This window comes from Hypomesus transpacificus, unplaced genomic scaffold, assembly GCF_021917145.1.
Source record: "Hypomesus transpacificus isolate Combined female unplaced genomic scaffold, fHypTra1 scaffold_27, whole genome shotgun sequence".
NCBI classification, from domain to species: domain Eukaryota; kingdom Metazoa; phylum Chordata; class Actinopteri; order Osmeriformes; family Osmeridae; genus Hypomesus; species Hypomesus transpacificus.
In genome coordinates, this window is record NW_025813796.1 from 3,907,392 (window position 1) to 3,920,949 (window position 13,558).

Consider the following 13,558-nt stretch of genomic DNA (forward strand, 5'->3'; position numbering starts at 1 on the left):
TCGGAGTGGGTACTGCCTCTGGTATGGTAATCTTGCTCCCTTCTTCACTTTTATGTGTATGGGGTCTGCTGCCCGTATAAAACCCACATCCATCTTATGTTTTGACCATAGGGATGGGGGCACCTGTCCTAACACAGCTTCATGTTCCGACAATGGGCATTGATGTGATGGTGTCTTTACATTTACAACCACTATCTCAGCTGTCCCTACGTTGTAATTTCTCGCTGAAATTCTATGAAACCGGGCATCAGGAGATATGTGTAAGTACTTATTATTGGTGGGCCTCCAGTCTAACACTTGTAAAGCTGCTTTTATCATTGGTCCTAACTCACTAGATCGATGTCCTTCGGTTGTCATCAATGGGACATGCGGGGCTGAGTTCTGTACATGATACCATTCTCGTAATTCTGGTGGGAGTGTTACGGCTGCGGCTGCTCCTTCAGGGCCTACAAAAATATCCTGGCTGATGATGGAGTATTGTTTTTTATTGATCAGCTCCATCCAGCAGTCGGCATAGTCTGTGTAGTTTTGATGTTCGTCATATAGAAGAGTGCAGTGGAGCGGCATCTGTTGTGGTCTTGGTTTCCCTACCAAAGGTTGGACCCACGGTTCCCATTCTTCCCATAATTGGATTAGTGAAGATTATTGTGGGGCCAATTGTAGCCAGTACGCTAGCGGTGGTGTCCGGCTGTGATGATCTTGTGCTGTTACATTCGTTAATGGACTTAAGCCATTTTGGAGTTCCTTTCCAACCATCACTGGCATCATCTGGTTTGCTGAGGGACCTTCATGGAACTCTATTTGCAGGCCGCGTTGAGTACACACAATGTTGGCTTTTAGTATGCAGAGAATGTCTCTTCCTAATAGATTGATGGGAGTGTGTGCGGAGTACAGTAGAGGCGCTACAATAGTTTTTCCTTCAATTTGCATCGTGAGTGGCTCCGTAAGTGGTATTACTTGTGTTTTCCCAGAAAAGCCTACAGTTCGGATGGATGAACTGGAGAGGGGGAGATTGAAGCCGTTTTTTCCAATGCATGAATACGTCGCTCCGGTGTCTACCATGAAGGCATGTTCTCGTCCTTGCACTGTAACTGGTATGGTGGGTTCTTCTCGTGGTTGTAGTGAGATAACTGGTGACATTATTGTTTCCCCCTCAGGCTTCTCCGGGCACCTCTTGTTATGTCCCCGGCCTAATCCGGGCCGGGATTTCTGTTTTCTGGATTTCTGTGCCGGCTCCAGGTTTCATGCCATACTCCATTCCTCCTGTGTAATTGACACACCTGCAACCCATCCCCTCATCAGCACCACAGTATTTCAACCCCGGTTTTCCTGTCACTCATCGCCAGTTCAACGCTTCGTCCAGAAGGTAGTATCGGCTCCCCGTACATGGTACTATATCTAGTCCGTCCTAAACCTTGTTTCCTCTCTGCCTGCTACAGACCACATCCTCCGGTTCATCAGCCTGCCTGCCACACCTGCCTGCCCCACCGGATCTCCTTAGCTCTCCTTCACCTCAATTCAATAAACCAGTCAACTTGACCTTCAGTGGAGTCGTGCATTTGGGTCCACACCCCAGTAGCCAGTTGGTCCAACATAACACCTCTATTGCCAGTCCGCTGCTGGTCCCCAAGACTGTGATGGACAGTCTCTTTTGATATGTCCTGGTTGTTTACATCCCCAGCACACATTAGCTTGTTGATTGTCAGTGCGATTGGGGTAGGACTGCGCTTGTCCGTTCTGATTGGGGTTGGACTGTGTTTGTCCATACTGATTGGGGTTGGACTGTGCTTGTCCGTAATGCTGTGGGGGTGGGCCTTGTCTATACTGATTGGGGTTGGACTGTGCTTGTCCATACTGGTTGGGGTTAGACTGAGCTTGTCCATACTGCTGTGGGGGTGGGCCTTGTCCTCCTCCCCCCTGGGAGTTCCCACCTCGCTGCATAGGTCCACCTTTTCCCTTCCAGGATCGATAGATGCCATCTGGGGGTCCAATGTGCACATGGATTGGTGGCAGAGCTGTAGGGTTAACTATTGCTGCCTGTACTGGTCCTGTTGCAACAGGTGGCTTGGGTGGTGGCTGGAACATCACTGGGGCCTGGAGTGTCGGGTTCTCGGGAGCCTGGGGTGGTGTTGTTATAACCGGGGCTTGTGTCTTGGCTTTGTCTTTGTTCAGCTTACACAGTTCTCCCAGCTGCAGTTGCGCTAGCTTGTTGACAAGTTGCTTGTTTAGTTCTTCCGCCTCCCGCTTATCTTTCCTGCTATTATCAACGTGATGGACAATGTGTTCTGAGAACAGTGGCCAGTCCATTTTCATCAAACCCACCACACCGTCCAGACACTTCTGTACTTCCAGTGGCATTGCCTTCTTCACCATTAGCATAAACAGTCTCTGTGTGGTGTTGTTCGTGTTCCAGGCACTCCCTGTCTCATCTCTCCATCTGCGTTGGAAAACATGCAGAAACTTGGATGGACACTCGTCGTCTTTCAGCATTTCGCCCTCCAGCTTGGAGGGATCCATCTTCTCTGGGTAGTGTTTCCTTAGCTCTGCCCATACTTGGTTGCGATGACCTCCGAACCCTACACCGTCCACTTGGTTTCCGGACACCACTATTGGCAGTTGTGCACCCTGGAAGATTTCTTCTGTTATTTGTTTTCCGGCAGTATGCATCAGTAGAGCCTTTATATCTCCCAGAGCCAGAGTCACCCCTGCTGTGCTCTCTTCCAGTGCTGTTATCCATTTATTTGCTCCATCCGTGAGTGTGGGTAGTCTCCCTGCTAGGCCGATCATGTCCATGAATGACCATGGCACGTACATGGGATTTTGTCCAGCTCCTTTCACCACCAGGGGGCACAGTGAGGTTGGTGCGTCTAGGTCTTCTATTCCCCCTTCGGCTGGGTGGTCCATTTGGCTGGATCTTCTCCCCAGTCTTCCTCCATCTCTCACCCAGCGCCGCTGTTGCTCTTCCTGTGGGTGTCGTCTGGGCGGTGGACTGTCGACTGAAGCCTTCTCCACTTCCGCAGCTCTTCTGTCTTGTGGAGTTATGGTCCCTTCCAGACTTAAGTGCATTGCCCCTCTGTCGTTGGTCTGTTGCCATGCGCTGTGGGGATCCTTGTTGGGTCTGTCATAAGGCGTTGGCCTGGGCGTGGGTGTTTTTTCTCTGTGGACTCGTAATTTTGTCGTCAGGTTGGTTATTTCGTCATCCATCCTACGTAATGACTGCTCCCAGTCTTCACATGTCCGTGTTAGGTGGGCCCACTTCTCCGATGGTTGCCCTCTGCTTTTTTGTTTAGGCCGTGCCCCTGATGAGAGATATAGTGATTCTAGTTTCGGAGGTGTTTGATAAATTTCCTCGCCCTCCTCCTGTCGGATGTCTCGATGGTCACGTTGTCTCAGTGATTCAGCTCTCTTAAGTTGGCTCCATATCCACCCCTCTTGATCGGATTCTTTTATTGCCTCTTCCTGGTAATTCAGTTTATCAGCCAGGTGCGCCACTTCTGCTTTGGCTGCCGCTTTCTCTTGGTACTCCCTTCTGTCTCGACTATCCTGGGACCGTTCACTATCACATGTTGTTTTCCCGTCCTCTTTTCCCATGTCAGTTTCGACCAGCTGTCCTGACTTGACTGGTAGTTCAGGCGCTTGCCTAATGTGGATTTCAGGTGCTTTGTTCAGACTGAAAGTGAAATCTCCCTGTAGTTGCCCTGTTACTTTTCCTTCCTCAGGGCCCATGTTCAGGAGTGGATACTGTCCCATTCTGAATGGATTCATGTTGTCAGGATATGGGGGCGGCTCCGAAGGCCATGCTGGTGCGGTGGGGTCCTGACCCTGTACTCTCTCTATCCCTGTCTCCATTGCTGTAGCCACGTCATCTGTTTTTTCTTTTTCATTACTTCGTATTTTCCACATGGTTTTGGCTATCTGCTGGCGCTTTTGTCCATGCATTTTAAACCAGCTTAACACCATTCTTTCCCTCCTCCTCCTGCCTAATCTCTTGTCACCGTGGTCTTCAGATTTATGGTGTTTGATATTGACCTCCATCTCCTCACAACACGCCCAATCAAAGGATCCACCTTTCGGCCAAAGTGGGTTGCGAACATGCCATTTCTTCATTAGTTGTTGAATTAATTTTTTGTCCTCTGGGTGGCGCTTTATTATTATCTCCATTGGGACCTTCGACTGGCTGTCTCTGGCCCCCCCTCTACTGTTACCGTGAGTGATCCCCATGTAGATTTGTTGTGCTCTGTTGGCCAAGGACCTGGGAAGCTCCGGTTGGTCGTCTGTTTCCCTGATTTTATTTATCTCTATCAAATAGCTCATTGGCTGTCCTAGTTGGTGTTCTGCGGCTCAGTTGGAGTCCTGCACCAGCTCCTCAGATCTATCTTGTCTTGGAGGTCAGGTATTATGATCCCTGCTCAACCTACTGGGAATAACAGTGACACCGAGTGATGGATCTGGGGCTAACTCGTCCCGTTATTACCCTCCTGACACTGTAAAGCGGATATCACCAGTATAATTGCCAATGTGGTCAGCTCTAAGAGCTGGGCCAGACTGTTACAGTTACACAAACAATGCAATGCTTGTTGCTCAAGACACGTCCGAGAAAAACCGTCTTCTGGGCTTAAATTTATAATCAAGCTTTAAATGTATTTGGTGGGCTTTTTACCCCTTTTATGTTAATCAATGTGTAAGAATGGTACGCCGTCTATATCACGGAACTCCCGAGTCTTTGATGCGTTTAGTAATACTTTTTGCAAATGCTGTTCTGTGTAACTCACACCAGTCCCTCTGACTTCAGACGGTCGTTAAAGTTTCACACAGACCTCTGGTGTTTCCTCCCAGCTTTACCATCTGTATGTGATTTATTTGCAAATGGCACACTGCTCTTCCCGCCACTCAGTTGTCAAATACAACCTAGTGTGAAACTACAAGAAACGGAAGGACGGGTAGCAAGAGTCTAAGTGTGTACCTGTGTGTGAGGTGTGTGTAGGTGTCAATGTATGATTATATATGTGAGTGTGTGTGTGAGAGAAAGAGGGTATGTGGAGTGAGTATGTGTGTGAGAGTGTGTGAATGTGTGTGGATGTGTGAGTGTGTATGTTGTGTGAGAGGTGTGTGGGAGAGTATGCAGGGGAGAGGGTGGTAGAGGAGAGAGGAAAGGGGAGGGGGGAGATGTGAGAAAGGAAAGAGGAGAGAGGAAAGAGGAGATGTGGGAGGGGAGGGAGGAGAGAGAAAAGAAGGAGAGGCTCAACTCGAGCTGGGGAGAGCAAAATGGGCGTGGCCACTTGCTTGGTGGCAAGAGCGAGTGAGAGAGGGAGAGAGAGCGGAGGGGTCCCTTCGCAAAGTGCGAAACTTACGCAGATGGGAGTTGTCCGTCGAAGTTCAGACAACCTTCCCACACAACTATATCTGTTTTCCACTGTTCCAGAGAACCACCACTTATATGTCCCACAACTTAGTATTCTCAAACTCATGAAACACTGAAACAGAGCTCTCCGTCGGCTCTCACAATCCCATTCCCTGTCTTTATAAAATGTATTTAAAATATATATCAGCCTATTTTCCACGTTTCACATGTTATTACACTTACGTTCTAGCAACAAAAGGTATCTGTTGTATATCAGAAATATGCTGTTCTACCTTTTAGTACCAATAACACTTTTATTTTAACTTTCTGAAAATTCCCCAAATGCTCTATGGTTTGCTATTACTTTAAATAAAAAACGACAATTACAAAATCCTTACGGAATAACGTCAAATGTGAAACAATATTCAACTCAATTTACATAAATCTGTAATTTTGTCTGTTCACCCGCTGCCCCGTCCAAGAAAACGGACAGCGTCTGTCTACCGGTCGTGTCTCCCTCGGGGAGTCTCCGAGCGGTACTCTGAGTTGCCTCTCGTCAGCTCCAATCAGGTTTATAATCAAGCCTCTACATTCCCCTTTCCTGACAGCGGTCTACCTATATTATAATGCTGTGCAAAGCGCAGGTCACTTTGTCTTTTTCTCTCTATTTCAACAACCTGCTATACAACACGTTATATGACTTTTGTCTAAAATCTACTCATGCAGTATATACAAGCAAATTTACAAGCATTGGTTCTGGCCAGTTTTATTATCTGTCGCCCCTCCAGCGACCCACGCAGTTTTTTACAAAGTACTTTCGTTCCCCCCAAGGGAAACCGCCGGCTCACTCCCAATTTAGACCAGCTGAAGGGAGTCGCTCTCTTGACTTAGACCAGCCAGGAGCTCTGCCAACTTAAACCAGTTGGGCGTCGCTCTCCCAACTTAGACCAGATGGGAGGCGCTATCCCAACTTAAACCAGCTGGGAGTCTCTCCCCCAACTTAGACCAGCTGAAGGGAGTCGCTCTCTCGACTTAGACCAGCCGGGAGCCGCTCTCTCGACTTAGACCAGCCGGGAGCCACTTGTATTTATTTATCCCCAAGGATAACTGCCTCGCTTACTAGCGCGGAGGACTTCACACATTCGTTATTTACTTATCCCCAAGGATAACTGCCTCGCTTACTAGCGCGGAGGACTTCACACATACTACAGTTTTACTACTATTATTCTAAACACACTAAAACAGAAAATACAATTTATATAGGGCGACACAGGGTTCTCTCTCTACAGAGTCTCAAAAAATAACTCACAGCGTAGCGATTAATGCCAACGTCTCGCCGTCAAAGCAAGCCAAAGCAAACATCCCGCAAATACTAAGCATGCAATCAGCCAGCAAATGATAGACGTACGTTCCATGTTAGTCATTCATTCTTTCCGCACCATAGCAAAACATATAGGCAACAATTATTACAATTATTAAAAATCACAAATTAATAAAATATATAAAAATACATGTACGTTTGCATCAAAACTGTGGTTGCAGTGCACTAATATATTTTATAAATCCAATTTAAAAACTAGGTTCTTTTGAAAAAATGACACTATACCAGTATCGGGCCTGGGCGGACACACTCGGACACGCATTCAAATTTAGCAGAGTAAATGGTCTGCTTACCTTGTAAATTTTGTGGCCAAGCGTGTTCCGAAGTGCGTCCTCCCGGGACCCGTTAGCTTAGCGTCGGTAAATTCCCTCCTGGCTGGCTCGCCAAATGTCGTAAATAATTATTCCAGTTCCCGTGTATAGTGAAAATAAATCAGAGTGTCGAAGTGCGGAAAATCCTAAGTCCGTACAAGTCACAAATAAACTAAGTCCAAAGGTTGAAAAGTATTCCAAGTGTAGACAAGTGAAAAATAAACTAAGTCCAAACTATGAAAAGTATTCCAAGTGTTGACCCGTCAAAAATCAGGCTAAGTCCCAACGTTGCAAATTATTCTAAGTCCAAACCAGTCAAAAATCAGGCTAAGTCCCAACAGATGCACTGAAACTCAGAGTATTGATGCAAAGGTTTATTCCAACACAGGGTAAAAAAGGTATCCAAGTGAGTAAGCTCCCAAGAGCAGACTGTCCGTTTCTCTCCGGACAGTCCCTTTTATACTGTATTTTCTGCCTATTATTTGTGTCATTTTTTGCTATTGGTACAATACAGTTGGTCACAGATACATTATGCATCCTCACATTATTGGTACCTTTCTGTTGATGACCATTTCTACGCTTTGTCACCCAATTGGCCCCTATACTAGGGTTTCTGATTACAGAAGCTGGGTCACGTTGGCACCTCTGTCCTTGCATAAATCTGACCATGTCCAGGCTCGTGTTGGGTGCACACTTATCTTGGTTTGGAGGAGTTTTCCTGCAGCTTGGCCTTATGTGTACGTTCTAATTTACGGCTAGGCCTCTGCATTCCTTAGAGTGGTACTTTCCTATCTTCCTTTGCTAAAACCAACGTTTCACACCTCTATTGTTTTTACTCAGTCAGAGCTTAGCATCACATTTCCCATAATACAACTTAGAGTATAATATAAGGAATAATTGAGACATTCACTTTTCAATTAGATAGTTCCATAAATGTAACCCATCTCCATCATTTTCAGCAGGGTGACGTAATTCTCTTCATCAACGCTTGGCTAGTGCCAATGGGTGAGGGTGGAGCCTAATGGATGCGCCACAACCAGTGTCTATTGAGTTCTGTACCGACCCAGTCCTCGTGCACTCTTCATCCAGCGCTTCAAAGATATCCGAGAAGTCTCGGCGCAGATCCGCCAACTGTTTCGCTGCTGTGCTGCCACAGGTTCTGTACAGCCTGGAACGTGGCGGCAGAAGTCCCCGGAGCAACCGGCTGGGCTGACATCACTACCAGAGTCATTGCTGGTAGCTGGTTGGTGACCGCCCGGCATGTGGCTTGGTTGAATTTGATGACTGGCCTCGGCGACGGTCTATTCTAAATATCCCAGCATCAAATGATTCCTACTGTACACTGAGGGCACTAGTATGAGTAACCACAGTAAGTTTCAGGCATGTCACACTTTCCTAGTCAGAGTTAGCGGGGGCTGCATTAAGCCTGTCTTGAGATGCACCCCCCCTCTATTGTCTGTTTTGTATATCCCAGCATCAAAGGATTCTTACTGTACACTGAGGGCACTAGAATGAGTAACCACAGTGCGTTTCAGGCATGTCACACTTTCCTAGTCGGTGTTAGCATGGGGTGCATTGCACTTGCATCAAATGAAAAAAAAGGCCTGCCATGAAATGCTCTCCCCCCGCATACGTTTCCTCCCTTCTACTCCAGCATTATGTACATTTAATAGCATCAATTTCATACCAATACATGTGTATATATAGGTTGGTCAGGTCTGAAAACAGAATAGTCCATGGTAGGTAGGGGATAATTATGTTTTATTTTTTCATTTATTTAATTGACTTAAATAAGAGTAATATATCATATCTTAAAACATGATTTCATGGTGAGAACATTTATTTTGATGTTGATATATCATCATATATTCAACTATAGACATGTGAACATTTGGTCCCTTCTCAGTGTGACAAACCCTGGCTGTCACTTCTTATGAAGGTCCACAGGACGCAGGCTAATCAAATGAATGATTATGCAGAGGCAGACAAGTAGCAAAATACCGTATGATTTATTTAATAAACATCTGGTCGCTGATGTTGAATGGGTTTACAGAACAATAATTCACACACATACACACTGCCATCAAAGTAGCTCCCCACCACGGTATACAGGCCACAAGTAACCAATAAACCGTCTGACAAACCAATCCCCAAGAAAAGCAACACTATCTGGATTAACACACTACAAATCACTCCATTTAAAGTGGACTAACAAAATCCAGAACAATGTGAGTCAAGGCTCAAACACACTCCACACGATAGTGTTTGGGGGATCTCAAAAACACACAAAATGTCAGACACTAAATTCACTGGACCTAATGTATCCAGAGGGTGGTAACACCCAGGTGGCAGTCAACCAAAAAGGACACGCATTCATACAAACAAAAGGGAAACAAAAACCCAAAAGAAATATATGTTGGTGGTTCTCTCACAATCTATAGATCCAAACAAATTAATGTAAGGGAAAACAGTGGTCAACCACTTTCCTGCTAAAACACAGAACATAAATACTTGCACATAATTCAGAGTGACAACTTTACATGGTTAAAACAGTAGTCAAAAACTATGCTTACGATTGACAGGACGGCCAATGCGCCAGCACAAACGCGACACGCAGTCTGTAATCAGGTCTTCCTATGCCGATGCAGTGACAGATTTAAATGTTTGCGTTAACCAATCGCTTTTGTAAGCGTTACACCACAGCTAACAAACTGATACAAGTGATCTGTTAGGTAATCCCCCTGATAAATGAAACCTACCAGTGTTCCTCCAGCGACAGACACCCACGGACAACACGCGCCAAACAATTCAAATGATTTACTCAGTCGGGCGGAAACAACGTATATATATATATATATACACCCCACCTCTAGGGGGGCATGCCCACTGCGCTGCAAGTCAGCCCTACCACATAAGGACAGCTGATAGCCTATTCTGGATCAGAAGGCTGTTGTTTTCGACCTGTCTGAGTAACCCACCCTATGCGCAGGCTAACTGCATTAAAATCGTATGCCTTTGAACCTATACATTAGTATGAAGAGCGATGTGAAATACTTTGAACCTGCTACACAAAATACATTTCCTTTGGTAATCATACTGGGGTAGATGTCCTCAGAATGCGATGTCGTGGAGCAAGAATGCTCCCAGCTAACAAAATGACGTCCCCAGGACGTCCCCTGAACGTCCCCGAATGTTATCAGGACGTCGCAAGGGGACGTCCCCAGGACGTTTTTATGTAGGGTCCCCTGAAAGTCCCGGGGACGTCGCAGACAAACGTCCCCGGGACGTCCATGTAACGTCCTCATAACATTTAGGGGACGTTCAGGGGACGTTTGTCTGCGACGTCATGGGGACGTTCCCTTGCGACGTCCTGGTAACTTTCGCATACCAAATGCAGAATCAATTTCTCAACCTTAATTGATAGTCACATTTATGCATTTAATGGATATTTGTTGTATACAAAGTATAAAATGCATATTAGCCTATAGTGAAAACTAAACTGAATGTGTTCACTTAAACTCAACAAGGTAATTTGACATCTTTATTTTTTTAAATCAACTTCAAGTAGGCCTATAACAGGCTGCTGCTAAGTATTGTGTATTGTAACTTATTATGTGTAGCCTATGCTTGTAGAAGAAAAAACACGATTTACAGTATAAACAAACACTTTATTCAAATACATTTTAAAAGCCTGAATTAATTCTTATATTTTAATTGTGTCAACCCCTCCTCATTCCCTCCCTACTCCTCCTCCTCGTCCTCCACCAGTTCGTCCGGAATCAACACCTGCAACATGAATTAGCTACAGTTAGACAGCAGATCAAATGCAAAGAACATTAAGTGGAAGTGTATTTTATCCATATGCTCCTGGAGTTATTTTTAGGACCGTAACAAGTGAAACGGAAAGCTTCCCTGACCTTCAGTATCCAGATATTTACAACCATCTAGCTAGTGCTAATCAACTTTCCTTCATCTAGTTCATCGTGAACATTTGTCCGACGTAGCATATCATTATGCTACTTTCCTTGCAAAACGTCTTGGTTTATTGTAGCTCTAGTCTAACTGTCCAAAAGTAGCTTGCTACTCTACAGTAGAGCTAACGCTACTTGACTAGCTAGAGCTATAGCCTTGTCCAAAAGTAGCTTCAGCTGTTTTGTATTTTCTGTATCCTTAAAGAGACGACACCACTAGTGTGTAGGCATCCGATTTAAAGCAGCTAGTTAGCTAGCTTACCTAGTGCTATCGAGAACATTTTTAACTATTGTACAAATTAAGATGATACTGTACGACGTCTCGATTTAGCCGACTTAGAAAACTAGTGCCAACTCAAATTGGCTAGAAATTAATATACATTAATTTTCGATATGGCTATTTCACGTTGGATAAACATACAAATACATAGATAGTAGAGCTAAAGTTTGTATTAAAACTAGGGATGGGACGTATGGCACTGACGCATCGATGCTTGTGTCGCAAAACCAATACGCACAGTTTCGAAAAAGTGTTTTGGAGCTTGTATCAAATTACGAAACCACGTGACAGACGACGTTCAATGCTTCAAACGTCACGAACTGGTTCGAAGTTTTGCCGCTCTTCTGAACCAGAGCCATGGAAGGAACGAGGCCACCGTTTCTTGTTAAAGACAAATCTCACATTGTCAGAGAAGCAGCACCAGGCATCGCTAGAGTTTCTTCCATCAGTCATTATTATTTAGCCAAATCCGTATAGTAATAATTATAAATCCGTGCATTTGTGTTGTGTTATTTTATTGAAATGAAACGTAACATGATAGGACTAGGTAGGTCTATACAGTGCCCAGAAAACAAATGTTGATGATTCGTCAACATTGTCAACAGTAATAATAATTCGTAAAAATAAAGTTCCCCCAGTTCACAATAGACCTACATATAACAAATGTTAAGAAAAAATCTGTGTTATCTAGTTTAATTGATATAAAGACCATTTCGTATAAAGTCCGTCCAACCGCTCTAACAAATAATGATCTCTTCGGTGGTGTAGTTGGTTAAAGCGTTGTACGACTACATATTGTTAATGCGAATCTGGGATCCCAAGTTCGCGCCCCAGTCCAGTGAATCTCGTACGATATTCTTTAACTTTTACTGTGAGAAAATGACATAATTCTAAAGGCCTACGGATGTATCACAACATTTTAATGTGTGAGCACTAATATCAGATCAAAATGAACACATGTAGCCTTAATTATATATTGAATAACGTAGGGTAGTCTACCGTCGGAGACAACCACTACGCCCAGCGGCGTAACAAGGACTTGGCGGGCCCGAGTGCAGATCTCACCAACGGGCCCCTTACCGACCTATCGTCAGGCGAAATTATTGAGTTTTCAGTTTAGCGATGCGCAAGAAAATTTAGGCTACTCATGATGTACAATTAAGGGTAACGACTGCTCCTTCTATGTGAAGATAGATGACTGTTTTCAAAAGTGAACGGCTCTGACTCGCGAGTCTCTGGCTCTAGATTATGCTTGCTACAACACGGAATGAGCATAATGGAACAGTCAGTCATGAGCCGACATATCTGCGACGTTTGAAATAGAGCACAGAGATGAGAAGAAAATCTGATCATTTACCAACGCTTATCCGACGTTATGAATGACGTTTCGATCTGTCATGTGTGCTATCTGGGTACTATTAAAAAACAAACTGTCACTTCGATGGTGAATATTTGATTTTATGTTCGTTAGATATGCTAGTTTACATTTAGTCTATCTAGCTTTAGCTATTTTCCGACTACATCCTGAACATAGTTTACTAAATCTAACCTGGCCGCTGCCTGGTAGCCTAGGCCTATATGTGCATTTTTATGACGTTTAATAGCCATGTCAACTGCATACACCAGACAGTAAACGTTATGTAATTATTAGCCTACCCTGGTGGCTGAGTTTCACACTCATTGCTGTTGCCGGGCTGGGGGTCAGACGTAGCGTCCTCTTCAACACGCTTCGCCACAATCCAAATGAGGATAGTTTTGACAGCTTTGCCACCCTTACATCTTGCTCTTTTCGTTCCTGCCGCTTTCTGGAGCCACGTTTATGTTAAAGGGCATGGCATGGGGTAGCCTAATTCGCTTAAAAACGCTAATGCAACACAACTGTAGTATCCCAACAACAACTGTCTGTGGTATTCCAACAACTGGATGGGAACAATCGTGTGTGGGTGGGCGGGAATCTTTGACAACAATATTACCCAGACATCCTTGCTATTTTTCGAGGGCAATATTACTTAATAAAAACGACATTTGTTTAATTCAGCAAAAGGCAAATGAGGAAAAATTAATTATTTGCTGTTGTTAACACTGACTGTTTTTAAATGTTTATTGGGCAGGTGATAGCTCATAATTCTGAATAACTGACACCATAATTGAGAAATGTTTGCGAATTGATAAGACTGGATCATATGTGAACATCAATTTGCGGTATCACAGCGGTGCAAGGGGCCCAGTCAGATTGCCTGAAGTTGCCCGGTCAGGTTGTCTCACTTTTACGGT

At 44.7% G+C, this 13,558-nt stretch overlaps 1 protein-coding gene across 1 annotated transcript; it reads right to left on the reverse strand.

Annotated features, from left to right (window-relative positions):
* Positions 1–605: 605 nt before the first annotated feature.
* LOC124463065 lies at positions 606–3,070 on the reverse strand. Its single transcript, XM_047014772.1, has 2 exons — positions 1,601–3,070; positions 606–1,171 (listed from the first exon to the last, which is right to left on the reverse strand). Exon 1 carries the CDS (start codon positions 3,064–3,066, stop codon positions 1,603–1,605), a length of 1,464 nt encoding a protein of 487 aa, XP_046870728.1. The 5' UTR covers positions 3,067–3,070; the 3' UTR covers positions 606–1,171; positions 1,601–1,602.
* Positions 3,071–13,558: the final 10,488 nt, after the last annotated feature.